This window comes from Sminthopsis crassicaudata, chromosome 3 (assembly GCF_048593235.1).
Source record: "Sminthopsis crassicaudata isolate SCR6 chromosome 3, ASM4859323v1, whole genome shotgun sequence".
Taxonomy (NCBI): Eukaryota; Metazoa; Chordata; class Mammalia; order Dasyuromorphia; family Dasyuridae; genus Sminthopsis; species Sminthopsis crassicaudata.
Genome location: NC_133619.1, coordinates 243,012,183 through 243,031,858, shown reverse-complemented (window position 1 = coordinate 243,031,858; position 19,676 = coordinate 243,012,183). Strand labels below are relative to the sequence as shown.

Sequence of the window (19,676 nt, the reverse complement as noted above, 5' to 3'; positions counted from 1 at the left end):
TTCTAGAATATCAGAACAGTTTTCCTTGATAATTTCATGAAAGATGATGTTCATACTCTTTTTGATCATGACTTTCAGATAAACTATTAATTTTTCAATTATCTCTCCTGGATCTGTTTTCCAGATCAGTTGTTTTTCCAATGATCTATTTCACTTTTTTCCCTATCTTTTTTTTTTTTTTTTTTTTGGTTTTGCTTTGTTGTATGTTGAGTTCTCATAAAGTCATTAGTTTCCATTTGCTCAATTCTATTTTTTAAGGAATTATTTTCCTCAGTGAGCTTTTGTACCTCCTTTCACGATTGGCCAATTTTCTTTTCTTCTTATTAGTTTTTTGCATTTCCTTGATTTTCAAAGTACCTTTTGAGCTTTTCCATGGCCTGAACCCATTCTTATTTTTCTTGGAAGCTTTGGATGTAGGAGCTTTGACTTTGTTATCATCTTCTGAGTATGTGTTTTGAGCTTTCTTGTCACCATAATAACTTTCAATGAAGTTGAAATTTTATTGAAACAAAAGATGAAAAAAAAAAAAGAATTCTTTTTCTGCTTATTTTCCTAGCCTAATATTTGGATTTTAACTTTTTGTTGAAGTCGGGCTCTGTTTCCAGGGTGGGATATACTGTTCCGAACTTCAGGAGATTTGTGCAGCTGTTTTCAGAGATCCTTCCAGGAATTTGACCACAAGCACTCTTAGGTGTGTCCCTGCCCCAGTATATTTGTAAGAGCCAGTGTTCTGGCTGGAGCTCTGCACTTGGGACTGCACACCAGACTCCCACTTTGTTGCCACAAGCGCTTTTCATTGACCTTCTGAGCCCTCCCTGGTGTCCCTGAGCTCCCTGGGAAGTCCAGAAGCCTCTAGCACTGTTGCTGTTGCAGAGGTCTGGCCTCACTGACCCTGGGGCCAAGGCCACAGCTGGGGTCAGGTCTGAGCCTATGCTGGGACTGCCCAGTATGCTCCCACTTTGGTTCCACAGACCTTTTCTGCCGACCTTCTAGCTCCTCTTTGGGATCTCTGAGCTGAGAGGTGTGAAAGCCATCAGTCCTGTTACTGATTCAGAGGTCCTGCCTCACTGATACTAGGTCTGAGCCTATGCTGGGACTGCCTGGTAGCCTCCAACTCTGGTTCCACAGATCTTTTCTGCTGACCTTTCAGATCCTCTCTGGTGTCTCTGAGCTGAGAGGTCTCTAAGCCCTAGTCTACTGCGTCTGATTCAGAGGTCGAGCCCCAGTTTGAGGCTGGGGCCAGGGCTGCACCAGTGCACCTTGAACCAGGACTGCACACTGGACTCCCACCCTGTGTCACAGATCTATTTTGCTGAGCTTCTAAGTTGCCTTTGGCTGTATTTTGGGGTATTCTGATGCTCTAAACTGTGATTAGAGTCATTATTTAAAGGAATTTGGAGCAGTTTGGGGGAAAAGTTGGACAGATTCCTGGCTTTTTCTCTGCCATCTTGGCTCTGCCCCTTAGTCTAAGCTCTTAACCTGGGTTTGGGTCTGAATAAGCCTAGACTGCTAATAGACTCAGCACATGGCAGTAGCTAGTAAGTTTTACTGGTTCTGAAAGATGAAATTGTGGACTCTTCTTTGGTTAGGATTCTTCTGCATTCTGAACTAGATGCTGGGAGTGAGACCTTGTTCTCCTCTTGGAATTGGAGCCTCCTCGATGCTGCTGTCTGCTCTAGCTTAATTTTAAACTTCTGCCTTTCTTGTTCTACCTCTCACGGGCTCCTTACCCAGCTATGTCACCTTGGGGCATAAGTTTCTTTCTCAGTTTGCTATGAGTGACTGACCTCAAAACCCGCAACAAAATTTAGAGCTCACACCTGTCCCTGTTGCAGTGCCCTGGTATGGTTCCAGTGGATCTTGGGCAGAGGTCTTACCAATCACATAACTTCTGCCTGGATACCAGTGTTTCATGGCAGACATATTCCTGACCAGAGCCTAATCTACAATGTCTGTAACCTCCCTGAATCACTCTTTATGCCAAGCTGGGTTGGACAATGACTCACTGACTTTTTCTAGATTTCCCATCAGAACGCAGTCTGGCACATATTTTATACCTATTTAAAGGAGTTCTGTATATGGGAGCCTTCTTCCATCTTGGCTCTAACACTTTCAACAAATATCAAACCTTTTGCCAAAAAAAAAGCTATCTTAAGATTCAGTATTGTTTTTTCTAAGTCTCATTTGCCTTCACACAGCAGCATTTAATATGTAAGCAAACACCATGTTTTAAAATTCCTGACATTCCACAAAATCCAAACTTGTAACTTCATAGGGCATTTTGGGTAACTTAATTTTTTACATCATTAAATTATTCCTTCTTTATCAGGGACTCAATAGTTTTTTGTATCATGGACCCCTTGGCAGTCTGCTGTCACCTATGGATCACTACTCAGAAAAAAAAAAAGTTTAAATATTTAAATGTTGGATTTCAGTTAGATGTTGGTGAAAATAAAGATGTAATTTTTATCTGTCCATTATCAGGAACCTCTAGAATTCTATGGGGGTTCATGTAAGAACCCCTGCTTATAAATCCCAGGAGAGATAGAGATTAGCTATCTTTTTAGGTCATAAATTGCTTGTTTCTGTCATACAATTATATGGTATCTTGACTGTCTCAGCTTTTGTTTTGCTATAAGCAAAAGCACAAATGAGCACCAAGTTATAGGACAGTAAAATTGAAAGGAATAATAAAAAATACATAGATCAGCCGATTTGTTCTTACAGATAAAGAAGTAGAATCCTAGAGATTGGAAAGATTTATTAAAGCCATAAAGATAGGTGATGGTAGATCCAGGAGTAGAGTTTAAACTTCCTTTTCCCCAGGCCAATTCCATTTTCCTTCTCCTTCATTGACTTACATATGAGGCTTCAAGTGGCTTTGTCCTTTCTGGTATATTAAAAAAAGGATTTCTGGTAGACTTGTTCACTGTGACAATTATTTTTCGTAAGTATCTCATTTTATCTTCAAAGCAATCTTGGAAATAGATGTTATTATTGTCCCCACTTTTCAGGCAAATGAGACAAACTGAGAGTAAATGGATTTCCTCAGGGTCACACTGCTAGTAAGTGTTCAAAGATTGGATTTGAATTCCAGTCATCCTCAGTCCAAGTCCAGCACTCTACCCATTGCACTACCCAACTTTCTAAAACATATTACTGTGATCAAGGGCTCAAGATCAAATACTTTGTTGAGTACCTCTGCTTTAGATAATACATGAGAACATGTTTAGGACAGGGGGAAGAGAGGATACTCCTTTAACTCTCATGGATGGAAAAGACTTGAATAGTTGTTATATGATCTGCAATCTAGAAATAGAGCATTCCTGGGATCAAGTCACTTCCTTCTAAACATTAAACAAGTCAGCAGTTTTTCCTGCTCTATAGTCAACAGAGATTCACCATTGTCCCGTAAGGGCCAGAATCCCTCAGAACTGACCAAAAGCAAGTTCTGCACATCCATGTTCCTGGTTACACAAAGAAAAAACAGTTAAGTAACATAAAGTGACACATCAGTTTCCAATGAAGTATACAGGATCTCATGCCCATGGTCCTCCACCTCTCTATAGGATTATGGTCATTATATTCATTGGTCTCTTGATCCTATTTACTTTGAAATTCAAAAAAAAAAATCTTCCAAAATTTCTTGAGATTCATCATATTTATCTTTTCTCATGGTATAATTATATTCATATTCCATACTGAATGAAATTTAGCATTGAAAATTTGTCAGTCAGCAGATACCTACTTTTTTTCTGATTGCTCTGACAAAAAAAAAATGCTGCTCTGAATGCGTTGGTATATGTGAGAACTCTTGCCTTCAATCTTTTTGGGGGGCATGGTTCCTGTAATTAATTATATCTTGGGGTCAAAGCATATGAATAACTTAGTCACTTTTCTCTCTAATTTCAAATAATTTCCCAAGAATGGTGGAACCACTTCATAGTTGAATCACAGGATAGTAATATACTTATTTTTCTGAGGCTTCTCTTGTTTATTATCTTGCTGACTTAAGGTATATGAGAAGAAACTTCAAAATTGCTTTATCTCTGACGCTTTACTTTTTTTAATCATCATTATAGGCTTCTAAAAGGGAAGTTTCACCTGGATTAAGATAAATTTCACTATTTACCCTTGTAATTGTTTCCTATTAAATTTTAGTTTGAGTATTTCCTAATCAGTTTAATTCAAATGTTCTGAAGATGGAGGAATTATTTCTTCCTTTTTAAAGGCATACACTCCTCTCAGTTAGCCATTCTCTCTGAAGTGGCTCTCAGGCAGATCTCCAAATGAATGTTTGCAGTATTTCTGAAGTTTCTGAATTAAGTGCCACATTATTTATCTGGTGAATTCCTGTGCCTAAAAATTATTTATTCACTGAAATCCTAACAAACAGTTCAGGATTATTTTCAATTAGAGCTTGGCAGATTTTACCAGATTTCATGAAAGGCTTTGATTTTTCATTGTTGTCTAGTGCTTAATATGTTTCATTTGTAATAGTCCACAGTAGATTTCAAAGCACTTTCATGTGCATATATTCTCATTTGATCTCAACTAAGTCCTTTTTAATAAAAATGGGATTATGCTTACTCTAGCCAGGAAAATAATAAGACTTATTAAAATACAACTGACACATGGGATTAGTTATTATCTTTTTAAAGGGGAATTGTAAAACAAGCATATTTTAAATGACTTAAAACTGTCTTTTGCATAAGTCAGAGCTGTTCCTTCATAGTGAAATGATCTAAGCAGGAAAGGATCAGAGAAGCTGGATAGCTTCTGAGATTCTTCTAGACCAGACTTATTTGTAATATGACCCTGTTATTGTGAGATCCTTTCATTAGAATGTAAGCTTTTTGAGAACAGATACCATTTTTACCTACTTTTGCCTTGTCCCCTCACTGATTACAGTTCCTGGCACATAGTAGGTTTTTAATAAATGTTTGTTGAATTTACTTGTCTAGTTTGAAGTATTAGTAAATTTCAGAGTATCATAATAGAGAAAACAATAAATATATATTATCTTTTTGAATCATTAGTACTTCTATTTTTCTTCAGTCATCCTAATATGGAATACAGATAATTAATTTAGCCCCTGTGTTATGTGTAATAAAATAGAACAGAGACAGAATATACATTTCTTTTTAATACAATTCTCAAATCACTTAGCAAATAACATGAGGACTTCTCTAAGTCTTATGAAGATCCTTCTTATTATAACAAATATTAAATTTAAATCTGGCTTCAGGCACTTCTTAGATGGATGACACTAAGCAAGTTATTTCACCATTTGCTTCAGTTTCCTTATTTGTAAAATGAACTGGAGAAGGAAATGGCAAACTATTCTAGTATCTTTGCCAAGAAAATCCCAAGTGGAGTCACCAGACAAGACTTAACTCAATAACTCTTATAAACATACCAACCTTATTTCCTGATTTAATGCCTTTGCTCTCATTATTCCCCCCACCCAGAATACTTTTCTATTTATTCAAATATTATCTCTTTAGTGAAATTATGATGGGTTCCTCCACCCCCTTTGGGTCATCCCTTTCTCTGACAGTTAACACTACAGTGACTTAATAATGCTCTCCTGTGTTGTGCTTTTTGCTCAGAGTTCCATTTCTGTTAGGTGATGGAAGACAGAGACCTGTGCCCCCTGTAGCACTTAATTTACCTATTTTACAACATATTGTGAGAAAAACTTTGCTATTGTAAAAGTGCTATATAAATGTGAGGGTTGAGTGCTGAGCATAGTACAATGTGGGCAATATAATGAGAAACTTATTAGTGATCTCAAAGTCACTTTATATAAGAAACATTAGCAACTAATGATCTATAAAATGATTTCAGCAATTAGGTTCTTATAAGATACATCATAATTAACCCTTTGTTCTTAGTCTCAATATAAAGAATTAAGAAACAAATTGACAGTGAGATTATATTCATTATATTAAAGAGTCAGTGTAACTCTTAAGACTATAGATAATATTCTTATAAACCTGTGATAATTTATCAGATATGATAACCTTCTGTTCTGTGGTGAGATATTCTATTTTTTGCTCTGGCAACTTTTGTTTTTGTTTTTGTTTTTGTTGTTTATTTGTTTCAATCATGTCTGACTCTTGACCCCATTTGGGGTTTTCTTGGCAAAGATATAGAAATGGTTCTCCATTTCCTCCTCCAGATCACTTCACAGATGAAGAAACTGAGGAAACAAGATTAAGTGATGTAGAGGCCAGATTTGGGGTCTGAGCTGTGTCTGAGATCAGATTTGAATTCAGGAAAATGAGTCTCCTGACCTTCAGCACTTTAAATCCTGTGCTATTTAGATGCCCCTCTCACAACTAAGGCAATTCTTAAACTAGCACACACACACACACACACACACACACACACACACACACACACACACAAATAGTGGGAAATGAAACTCTGTTTGTTTATTATAATTTGGAAGAGAGAGGATTTGATTAAGGGACCCAGATCAGCTGGGTTCCCCTTTATCCAATTTGATGCTGTGAAGGTAAAGTAACAAAATGAGATTTTATTCCCTTAAAAAGATGTGTAAAGGAGTGTTTTGTACTTTTATTACCCCTTTAGGAGGTAGAAAAGCAGTTCCTCGATCAATTTGGTATAATTACAGGGCGACTAATTATTGGCCCCTTAAAGGATCAGTCATACCCTGGAAATCCTTAAAATGACTTAAAAAACAGTCACGCTTTCTATTGAGTTAAAAAGCTCATTCTATGGATGAGATGCTCTTTAGAGATTCATTCAAGAGAGCCAGTTGAGAAGAAATTTATCTATATAACAGAAACTCAACACTTAAAGGCGAATCAATCTTGGGCTTTCCCTTTTATTCTTCTAGTCTAGTGATAGAGAAGAGATTCTCTTTTCATTTCTTCCTTCTTCCCTCCCCTTACCCATCATCAATGGCATCATTCAGTAGAGCAATGCACCCAGTAAGAGACATTGAACTCAGAAGAGCAGATCCAAGGATTCTAGCTGCAAAATTAAGTACAACTGTGGAGAAGATTGTTGCTGTTTGACCTTCTTTCTCCAAGAGGACCTTAACCTCAGGGAATGTAGCCTAAAGTGCTAGGAAGGGAGGAGATACAGAAAGACTCTTGGAGGTATGGATGGTTCTTCAACCAGCTAATGTTCAGTATTTTTTAGTAGTGTCCATCTTTTCATAATCCCAGCTGGGATTTTCCTGGCAAAGATACTGGAGTGGTTTGTCATTTCCTTCTCCAGATGGGATGAGATGATGAAGCTGAATAAATGACTTGCTCAGAATCACACAGCTAGTAAATGTCTAAGGTTAAATTTGATTCAGGAAGATGAGCTTTCCTGATTTCAAGTCTGGCTCTATCTACAGTACCATTTAACTAACTCTTAATTAATAGCTACCCTCCATATAATTACATCAAATTTACTAATTTGATAATTTCTTCCTGCCCCTTAAAGTATAAACATTTATTCATACTTCCTTTAAGAATGTAAAATCTTATTATCTTTGTTATATACTTTTTACCTTACCCTGTAATTTCATCAAGTAGATCAGAGAGGAATGGTATAGAACTCTAACAATCAGTGAGCCTTATTCGGTTTCTTATCAACCTCTGTCAAGACCATCATCACTCTACTCTAAATACTAAAATTTCTTGTTTATATTTGTACATATTTCTAATTTCTTACAGTTAAATTTTTTTAAGAAGCACATTGCTTGGGAGGCCAGATTTATACCCACTCTGCTACATACTGGCATTATAATCCTATTCAAATCAGGACTCTGGGCAATTCTTTTTTTTTTTTAAATAGCTTTTTATTTACAAGATATATGCTTGGCTAATTTTTCAGCATTGACAACTACAAAACCTTTTGCTCCAATTTTTCCTCTCCTTTCTCCCACCCCCTCCCCCAGATGGCAGGTAGGCCAATACATGTTAAACATGTTAAAGTATATGTTAAATACAATATCTGTATACATATCCATACAATTATTTTGCTGCACAAGAAGAATCAGACTTTGAAATAATGTACAATTAACCTGGAAAGGAAATAAAAAATGCAAAAACAGAGGGATTAGGAACACTATGTAGTGGTTCACACTCATTTCCCAGAGTTTTTTCGCTGGGTGTAGCTGGTTCTATTCATTATTGAACAAATGGAACTGATTTGGTTCATCTTATTGTTGAATAGAGCTGCGTCCATCAGAATTGATTGTCATATAGTATTGTTATTAAAGTATATAATGATCTCCTGGTCCTGCTGATTTCACTCAGCATCAGTTCATGTAAGCCTCTGCAGACCTTTCTGAAATCATCCTGCTGGTCATTTCTTACAGAACAATAACATACCATAACATTCATATACCACAATTTATTCAGCCATTCTCCAATTAATGGACATCCATCCAGTTTCTGGCCACTACAAAAAGGGCTGCCACAAACATTTTTGCACATGTGGGTCCCTTTCCTTTCTTTAAGATCTCTTTGGGATATAAGCCCAGTAGTAATATTGCTGGATCAAAGGGTATGCACAGTTTGATAACTTTTTGAGCATAGTTCCAAAAAGCTCTCAAGAGTGGCTGGATGTATTCACAATTCCACCAACAATGTATCAGTGTTCTGAGCAATTCTTTAAAGAAGTACAGATTCTGGAGAGCAATTTGGAACTATGCCCAAAAAGTTGTCAAACTGTGCATACCCTTTGACCCAGCATTGCTGTTATTGGGATTATATCCCAAAGAAATACTAAAGAGTGGAAAGGGACCTGTATGTGCCAAAATGTTTGTGGCAGCTCTTTTTGTTGTAGCTAGAAACTGGAAGTTGAATGGATGTCCATCAATTGGAGAATGGTTGGGTAAATTGTGGTATATGAAGGTTATGGAATATTATTGCTCTGTAAGAAATGACCAGCAGGAGGAATACAGAGAGGCTTGGAGAGAATTACATCAACTGATGCTGAGTGAAATGAGCAGAACCAGAAGATCACTATACACTTCAACAACAATACTGTATGAGGATGTATTCTGATGGAAATGGAAATCTTCAACATAAAGAAGATCCAACTCACTTCCAGTTGATCAATGATGGACAGAAATAACTACACCCAGAGAAGGAACACTGGGAAACGAATGTAAATTGTTAGCACTACTGTCTATGTACCCAGGTTACTTATACCTTCGGAAGCTAATAATTAATGTGCAACAAGAAAATGGTATTTACACACATATATTGTATCTAGGTTATATTGTAACACATGTAAAATGTATGGGATTACCTGCCATCGGGGGGAGGGAGTGGAGGGAGGGAGGGGATAATTTGGAAAAATGAATAAAAAAATAAAAATTAAAAAAAAAAAAAAAAAAAAAAAGATGTACAGAGAAGGAGTTGACCCACATTAGTAGAGGAAGATTTGTCACCCAGAACTTCCTATACCAGTAAAATCACAGGCCTGGGCCCTATCCTTCATTTTTCTTAAACCCAACTAAGAAATACCACAGAGAAATTTGGGTTCTTCTATATTGTTAAATAAAGTAGGACCTGAAGTAAAAGTTGTTACTGTAATATGACAAATAGCTTGATTTTTAAATTCTCATTTTCTTTTTGTTGTGGAAGGTCTATTTTAGCTTCTTACCTTCTGAAAGAAAAACTGAACATCTTGGGCAAGTTGGGATGTTTGCTAAGTTGTGCTGGTTCTGTTGTTCTTATCATTCATTCCCCGAAATCTGAGAGCGTAACAACTCAGGCTGAGCTTGAAGAGAAACTTACAAATCCAGGTAACTCATTTCTTTGTTTAAGTATTTGGGAGATAAGTTGCCTAAGGGAACTTGAGGAATTTTTAACTTTACTGAAAATTTTTACTAATGTAATACTCTCTTGAAAAATTTCCAATTTGTATAATCCTCTGATATCATAATAGTTATTGGTATAATATAATTTTCTAAATATTTTCAAAATATATGCAAAAATAGTTTTTTACACAAAATTTATAATACAAATAATAAAGTACTTTATCACTGTGTATTTCTCAAGCAAACTTTAAGTTCTGATATGGTTTTCTTCTAAATTAATCTTCTTTCTAGAATTTTTTTTACCATATTATCCATTCAGCAGCTTCAGATATAGTGCCATAATGTACTTGTACTTCAAAAACATGGATGCCTGTGTGCTACCACAACAGATTAGCACAGAGCAAAAAGCTTATTGAAGCAACTGTAATTGAAATAAACTGGTTTTGTTTGTGCAAAAAAACTATTTAATTTTATATAATCAATATTATCTATTTTACATTTTGTAATGCTCTTTATATCCTTGGTCCTAGATAAATTGTTCTATGCTCTCTTGATTTGCTTATGATATTACCTTTTATGTGTAAATCATGTATCCATTATCTTGGAATAAGGTGTGAAATATTGGTGTATAACCACCGAAATGATTTCCATTTTTCCTAGCAGTTTTGGTCAAATAAGGAGATTTTGTCCCATAAGCTTGGCTCTTTGGGTTTATTATATACTACATTACTATGGTCATATACTACAATATAACTTGTACCTAATCTGTTCCATTGGATCTATTTCTATTCTATTTTCTAGCCAGTAACAATTATTTTGATAATTACCTGCCACTTTATAATACTGTTTGAAATATAGAATAGCTAGACCACCTTCTTTTGCATTTTTTTATTGATTCTCTTGATATCTTTGAACGTTTTTCCTTCTAGATTAATTTTATTATTTTTTCTAGCTTTATGAAATCATTTTTTGATAGTTTGATTGGTATGACACTGAATAAAATAGATTTAGTTAGAATTTTCATTGTCGTTATATTGACTCAGCCTAGCTATGAGCAATTGACATTTTTTCAGTTGTTTAGTTCTAACTTTGTGTGAAAAGTTTTTTTATATTTGTGTTCATATACTTCCTGGGTTTCATTTGGCAGGTGGACTCACAAGTATTTTATGGTATCTACATTTATTTTAAATGGAATTTCTATCTCCTACTGCTGGACTTTGTTGATAATATTTAGCTGTATTAAGGATCTATTTGGGCTTAATTTGTATCCTGCAACTTTGCTAAAGTTGTTAATGATTTCAGGTGGTTTCTTAGTTGGTTCTCTATTCTAATCCCTTTAATTTTTTTTATTTTCTTATTGCTTAGACTAACATTTCTAGTACAATATTAAATAATAGAAATGATAATAGGTATCCTTGCTTGCTTTATTCCTGATTATATTGGGAAGGCTTCTAGTTTAGCCCCATTACAAATAATGCTTGCTGATGGTTTTAGATATTGCTTATCATTTTAAGGTAAGCTTCGTTCATTCCATGTTCTCTAGTATTTTTTAATAAGAATGAATGGGTACTGTATTTTATCAAAGGCTTTTTCTACATATATTGAGATAACCATAAGATTTCCATTGGTTTTGTTACTAATATGGTCAACTATGTTGATAGTTTTTCTAATACTGAACCAGCCTGAATTCCTGGTATTAATTCTACCTGGTCATTGTGCATGATTCTTGTGATAAATTGCTATAATCTATTTGCTACTATTTTATTTAAATTTTTTGCATCAATATCCATTAGAGAAATTGGCTTTTAATTTTTTTCTCTCTCTTTTGGCTGTTTCTGGTTTGGGTATGAGCACCATATTTGTGTTACAAAAGGAATTTAGTAGGACTCTTTCTTCACCTATTTTTCCAAGTAGTTTATAAAGTATTGGGATTAATTGTTCTTTAAATGTTTAGTAGAATTTGCTTGTAAATCCATCTGGTCCCGGGGATTTTTTCTTAGGAAATTAATTGATGAATTGAACAAATTGAACAAATCATTAGCCTTTTTCTAAGATTGGGTTGTTTGTTTTAGTTCTTCTTATATTAATCTGTATAATTTTTTTCAGATATTCATACATTTCACTAAGAATATCAAATTTATTAGCATATAACTGGGCAAAATACTCCTAACCATTTTCTTCATTGGTGGTGATTTCATCCCTTTCAGTTTTGATACTAGTGATTTGATTTTCTTCTTATCTTTTTTAAAATCGAATTAACCAATGGTTTATCTATTTATCAGTTTTTTAAGTAAAAAACTGATAAATAGATAAACCATTGGTTAATTTGATAAATAAAAAAGTTTCTAGTTTTATTTATTAATTCAAGCTATAATAGGTAGGAGACCTCAGTGTACCACTTTCAGAATAAGACAAATCTAACCAATAGATTTAGAAGAGATAAGTTAAAATGGCAATATATACTTTTTAGTTTTATATATATAACTTAACATATTAATATATTAAGAGATAAATTAAAGACCTGAAAGCATTTTATTTTTTAAAATAGTATTTTATATGCTATTATATAACAAGTAATTATATGATATGACATATATATTATTAAGACTATTGCTTTGCTCCAAAGAGATCAAAAAAAAAGGAGAGCTTTTTTTAAAAAGTGGCTGAGGAAACATGAGCAACAACATTGGACAACCAATGTCTAGAGAAGAGCTTTGCTATCTACAAAATGACCCATAATTGCATCAAGGATATTTTTGATAAAAATATGAAAGGGAAATAGGAATACATTTGCAGACTGCATTTATACAATTACAGCAGCCAACTGAGTGAGAAAAATATCATAATTCCCCTCAGTGTGTGATTTCAGAGAAGCATTAGAGCACAAGTGCATTTTCACACATCCCCAGAGAAAGTTTATCATGTATTCATCATTATCATACAAATCTCTAATATTGATATATCTACTGAAATTATTGTTAGTGATGCATTGAGTATTGACAGCAATCAAACTATTGAAACAGAAAAATATATTTACTGCAGATATTCTCTGGTATCATGAAATTTATCTTCCATTAGATACAAACAAAAGGATAAATTATTAATAAAAAAAATTCTCCAGTTGCTTCTGTTCACATATTACAGTGTATTAGTTATATTGTGTTCTGGTACTATATATACAATCTGCTCAGTGATCCATAGCAATAAGTTAAAAAATATTAGTTCTTGACCATCCATTTTGGGAAAAAAAATAAATAAAACTATGTTGCCCTTGTTGATATGTAGCTGAATGGGTGCTCCATTGAATTAGGCCATCTACTAATCTATGTCATAGATGGAAATTGAAAAAGGAGGGGGAAATACGTATTTATACAGTGCCTCCTATGTTGCAGGCACTATCCTAAGGGTTTGGTTTGGTTTTGTGTTGTTTACAAATATCTCATTTGACCCTCAAACTGTACTTGTATGAGACAGATGCTGCTACTATCCCCATTTTTATAGTTGGTAAAACTGAGGCAAAAAGAAATTAAGTGATTTACCCAGGGTCCCACAACTAATAAGTATCCTAGGCTGCATTTGAACTTGGAGCTTCCAGACTCTGGACCCAGTAAGTTATCCATTGCATCACCAGCTACCTCCGGGCAGATGGGTAATGAGGTAAACCAAGAATTGAAAAGTTTGAGCTCAAGATCATTTGGCAAATTACATAATGCTCAGTCATCTCAAACTGTACCTGCTTTATTAGTATACTCCAGGAAAATGACTGTGAATCACTGAATTCCCTTATATTAGGGTGTCAGGCTATAGCATGTTATCAAACATGGATTATGCATAAAAAGCAGTACAAAAGGCAATTACTGAGGATATACATGATTAAGAAAGAAACCAGTCAAATATAATCAGATCTTTAATATAAGAGATGACAGATCAGCCCAAGTAGTACATTCATATGTTACGTCTAGAGACTAGTAGAAACATGTATTACCAAGTAGAATGGAAGAAAAGGAGAATTGGTTATAGGATTAGGGTAGCTCTTCAATGAATGATTTATGATGAAACAACCAGAAAAATTTTATGAAAAGAGAAGGCATTGCCAGGATGAATATCAATGGTACCATAGATCCAATAAGACAAGAAATTATATATTGGAACAGAATGTAACAGAAAGAAGGAAATTTGTGACAGCTTTTTGGTACAGTGGACCTGACATCAGAAGGACTTGAGTTCAGATCCAGCCTCAGCAGTTAATACTTACTGTGTGACTTAACCCCAGTTCCCTCATCAAAAAAAGAAAAGGAAGGAAACTTAATGAAAAGTTTAATTAAACTGATTAGAGCATTATTTGTATTATAGCCTAATGAGAGCAGATTAAGAATAGTTAATGTTAGAGTATCTTATCTACTAATTTATAATGTTTACTTTAAAAATTTTTTAAATGTGCTGTGAATTATTATTTATTTGTTTGTTTTTCTCTTTAATTAACAATGTGTTATTTATTTTTCAGTGTTTGTTGGCTACCTATGCATAGTGCTCCTCATGCTGCTGCTTCTCATCTTCTGGATAGCACCAGCCCATGGACCCACTAATATTATGGTGTACATCAGTATTTGCTCATTGTTGGGGAGTTTCACTGTACCAAGCACTAAAGGAATCGGGCTAGCTGCTCAAGACATCTTTCATAATAATCCATCAAGTCAAAGAGCCCTGTACCTTTGTCTGGTCCTTTTAGCCGTACTTGGCTGTAGCATCATCATTCAGTTTCGGTATATTAATAAGGCACTGGAGTGCTTTGATTCTTCTGTATTTGGTGCCATCTATTATGTTGTATTCACCACTTTGGTCTTGTTAGCTTCAGCAATTCTTTTTCGGGAATGGAGTAATGTAGGACTGGTAGATTTCTTGGGAATGGCGTGTGGATTCACTACGGTTTCCATTGGCATTGTCCTTATACAGGTCTTCAAAGAGTTCAATTTCAACCTTGGGGAGATGAATAAACCTAACATGAAAACTGATTAAAATACATTTATGGGTATTGGGTGGCTCAGGGAACCAGTAGCGGGATATGGTTACTGGTCTGAATTTGACCTAGGTTTGCAGAGACCGAAATGTACAAACATCTGAGATGTTTGAGTTGTTGGTGGAATTAATAGATGGCCTCTGTCAAATTCCTAGTGAACAAATGTCCATATCCCTAAAATCACCACTACATATGGCATTCATCAGCACTATAGTGGCTATCGTCAGCAGAAGGGCCAAGCGTTGAAACAGCATAGGGACTGACGCACTGCCTCCCCTGAAAATTAAATCCCTCCCAAAATGTCTGAGGTTCCCCATTCAGCATTGTGGAATGGCAGTCGAGGCATCCTACCTTTTTGTTGACTAGTCTTCTGTTTCTCACTGTTATTAACAAAGAAGTTTTCAGTAATGTCATTTCCTTTAAAAAAATTTTTTTTAGCCAATTTAAATAGAAAAAAAAAAAGAGAGAGAGAGAGAAAGATGGTGCTCCCTTTTATTCTTATGATGCCAAATGTTCTCCTTTATGATCCTTACATTAAAAAAGGATGTGAAATGTTAATTCGACCTTAGGCTTGAAATCTTAACAATTTTAGTGACCATTTCCACATTTGTCTTTTTGGATTATGTATGATGTAAAAGTCAGGTATTTATTCAAGTAAAAGATAACCACTAAAAATTAATTGAAAATCTTCTTTTAAAAAAGTAGGTCTCCAAGATCAGTTAATGGCAAACATTGGGGAGGGAAGAGGCAAAGAAAAGAAATAAAGAAATGATGTACTGGTTTGTTTGCAATACATGTCAAGAATTCAAATGTTTCAGTGCCTTTGCATTTTAAAAATACCCCTTAATTTGACTGAGCTAATGAAAAAAAAAAAAACTTCTTTTAAAAAATTAACATTACATAAATCAAAATAACATAGGTTTTTTGAATGTTCTCAAATTCTAAAAATGCGTAAGTCATCCAGAAAAACACAATATGTTTCTGAGAAGGTAATCAATCTAAGACCACTTCAAAGCTATTTGGATTTCTTTAGTATGTAGCTATTATCAGACTAAAGACAACTTGGTATGTAAGGACATCTTTTTTTGCAGTTCAGCTTATGCAATTATAGCAGTTTCAAATTCCAGCTTTAAGTCTATTAACTCTGTAGGTTAATGATTTGTTTCAGGAAGAATTGTGTATCTTGATTAAATGGCTTTTCAGAAATAACTCCTTATTTGCTAAATTCTAATGCTTTCCAAAAAGAGAGTAGATTGCAAACTACTGCAGAGATTGAGTTCCTGGAAATCAAGAACTGTAGGAGAAAGACAAAAAATAAGCTAAAGCTAATTTCAATAAATTGGGATGGAAACTGGACTATAAAACAACATTTGCAACATAAATTTTCTAAAAAGTTTATAGCAAGAATTGATGATCACAGCTGAGTGAGTTTGTTGTCCAATAAAGAACATTCTGACTCTTGACTTTTCATTCATTACAATTTGCAAATTAGTACTTCATTAAACAGTATGTTGATTATGATTAATGTTCTGTACCTAGTAATGCTAAATGAAATAAGACTAAAACACTAAGTGAAAGAAATCCCAGAAAAATGTCACTTATTTTATTGTGTGACAGTTTAATGAAACAACAAAACTATGGAAAATAAAGAGTTAGGGTAAAGAACAATATTATTAGTTTCTGACTATAGGGATTCTAAATAAAACAAAGCCAATGGTTCCTAAAAAAAATCAAATGTCATCTGAAAAGTCTTGTTAATTTATAGGGCTATGAAATTGTAGGAAACTTTATACAAAAAAATTAATTAATTAATTAAATTAGACTACTATTTAATGTAAAGAAAAAACATTAAAATGCAAACTACATTTTATAGAAGTAATTTATGAGTAAGGACACTAATATTGTGATGATTCTTTTTAAAAGTTATAAATCTAACTTTGTTATTGTTAACTGATCTACCATAAATATTCAATTTCTATTAAAGGATATTTTATTTAACTTTTAGAAGGGGATATTTAGCACAAAATATTTAGCAACACAGACTCTAATCAATTATTTCATGTGTTCAATTTTCAGGACAGGACATATTGGCAATATTTTCAATGCTGTGAGGCATAAAATATTTTCATATTATAGTACAACCATATAAAGTTGAGGCGGGTTTTCATGTGTGGCGCAGAAATCTTTTATTCTTTGTCAAACCTAGTATCTGAAGAATGAAAAAGCTTCTAAAATTTAGTGTCCTTTATCATATTTTACTTTTTTTAGGAATGACAGTTTGAATGTTATTTCTTGAGATTTTGTGAGAGTCTGAATGTCAAAATAAAAATAGAATATTTGAAGTTTTCCACAAACAATTCTCTATATTTAGATGCTAGACTAATTATAAGCAGACTCCCACAATACAATCCCCAGAATACTCTATACAGATAGTGTTTAAATCCTAGTTTATATAAAAAGTATCTTATCAGCATAGAGTTACTCTTATTAGGCCAAGTCATACAAAGTTTAATGTTACCTGTCCTTTAGAAATACTATCAAGTTTAAAAAGGAAGAACTATCAGGTGAATAGCACAGAGCAAATAACATCTGATTTCAAGCAGCCTTCTATACATTGTTAATTTAATATTAATTTACAAATAAAATGGGGAAAATGGTTAGAATCATATTTTCAATTTAATTAAAACTCTTGGAATAAGTAGAAGAAAATAGGGCAGTTCTAAGAGTTGAGCCTTTCCAGAAGCAAGCATCATTTCAGCACCTTCTATTTTCTTATCCTTTTGGAAGAAAACACTACAATTTTCTTAATGTAGTTTCAAAGTCAAATAAACTCAACAAGCATTTATTAAGTATCTATTATGTTCCAGTCATTCTTGTATGCACTAAGGACACATAGAAAAGGAAAAACACAGCCCCTATTGTCAAGGAGTTCTTAGACTAGTTGAAGAGATAATGTGGAAATAATTATTTATAGATAAGATATAGACAGTATAAATTGGAGATATTAGAGGGAAGGGACTTGTTTTAAGTGGAATGATAGGTTGTAGCACCATGATATGGATGTGTTCTATCTTTTGCTTTTCCTTTTATAAAAATGAAAACCACAAAATTACTAGTTTACCCTCATAGAGAGGCCTCTTTTACCTCCTGAGCATCTTCAAAGTTTTTGTCTGAAATCATAATTAGACTAGAGTGTTTAGATTTCACTTGACATACAACTAAAGGGACAATTGTCCTCCTGCCTGGATGGTGCCTTGTTCCCTTATCTTAATTTTTTGTTGTTATTTTTGACCTTTTTTAACCCTAATTTTTTCTATGTAATGTTAGGATTGTGATGATGATCCTTCTTCAGACCCCAAGCTGATAGGCCACATCAAAACAGTTTTTCTTCATTCTCTCTTCCTTTTTATAGAGAAAAGGCAGCCTGCTAACTGCCAAATATTCATCTAGACAACAATGGGAATGACAAAATCTAGAGCCTTCGAGAAGGAATCCAAGATTTTCTAGTGGCCTTGTTCATCACTTGCACTGTAACCACAGCCTTTTCAGAATAGAATGATAATGAAATATATGTTTTGTTATTGGTTCAGCAATAAGCAATATTCTTGTAATTCCCATTTGTCAAGCCTGTCTTTAACCTTTTTTTCTGTGTTGTATTTTGTGATCCACTTTCCTTTTTTTCATCTAGCCAGCCTTATTCTTTTCTTTAGCTGTGTTCTTTCCATTCTAAAATCTTATATGTGTTTTCCGGTATAAGATATCACTTTATTAAACGAGCTGTCAGTTTTCATCTTCTGTATTCCACAATAGGTAAACACTTAATAAATATTGGATAGGTCCTGCCAGATGAATAAATTACTTGCTGAGTATAAGTTAACTACTTTTCAAGAAACCTTATTATTACTTAATAAGGTCAAACTCCAGACTAAAAATTGTCATATTGTTTTCCAAGGGAGGGTATCTACTCATTAAAAGTAGATATGTTTTGATGGCTTTCTTTTTCAGTAGCAAAATGGTTTTCAGAAAAGCAGAGAAGGAAAGAAGTGTTTTTTTAGAAATCTAGACCTTTAAATACCTGTTATCCTGATTTAGGCATAACAGGTTTTAACTATTGTGGCTTGCTGTCCTGAAAGGAATCACTGCACTTCCCAAAGTACCTGACACTTGGAAAGTAATTTACTCATCATGCAGATTTTGATCTATTATTCATGTCCTGCCATCTCAGGGAGTAAAAGCATATTATTGACTCCTAACACTTAGTCTTCCTCCCTTTGAAAAAGCAATCTCTGATTATTTTAGGGTTTATTTATATTCATATTTAAGGGCAAAAGTTGTATCAGTTCTGAATCTAAAAGAAAAAAGGATTCAGAATTTGTAAATGGAACATTGCCTCATTATTAGAAAGTTGATGGTATAATATACCTCGACCTATTTTATATTCCTTAGATATATATTATGTTGCTTTTCCTGTGAAGTAGTCTTTAGGTTGTATTCTGTAGTGTAGCTGAGCTTTATAAAGCTAGATTATTGTTCCTCCATTGTGTATATGAAAAGATAAAAGATTAATATGAATAGAAATAAGAATTGGCCTAACAATATTAGAGGTTGGGTTGGGTTTTTTAAATATGTAAACTCCTGGCATATTGCTAAAGTAATAAAAGCTCATGTTTCAAATAAATTAAATTACATGTGAAAACTTTGTTTCTGTATACCAACAAAAATTTCTACAGGAGATACCAGATATTTGATAAAACATAGATCCTTTAATCAATGTCACTGGTATGAGAAGTAGTATGGCTGAGGATTTATAGCAGAGAACAGAGTAAGGCTTTCATTCTATCTTGTGCCAGTGACTTGTGC

General features: G+C 34.0%; 1 protein-coding gene across 2 annotated transcripts in view; it reads left to right on the top strand.

Annotated features, from left to right (window-relative positions):
- The window catches only part of NIPA1 (NIPA magnesium transporter 1), a 46,457-nt gene extending 30,765 nt beyond the window's left edge, over nucleotides 1-15,692 (top strand). For both annotated transcript variants that reach the window (XM_074300305.1, XM_074300306.1), the window contains 2 exons: nucleotides 9,624-9,784; nucleotides 14,304-15,692. In XM_074300305.1, coding sequence (XP_074156406.1) covers nucleotides 9,624-9,784; nucleotides 14,304-14,815 — 673 coding nt within the window. In that variant the 3' untranslated portion in view covers nucleotides 14,816-15,692. The remainder of the gene's footprint in view (nucleotides 1-9,623; nucleotides 9,785-14,303) is intronic.
- The last annotated feature ends 3,984 nt before the right edge of the window (nucleotides 15,693-19,676 follow it).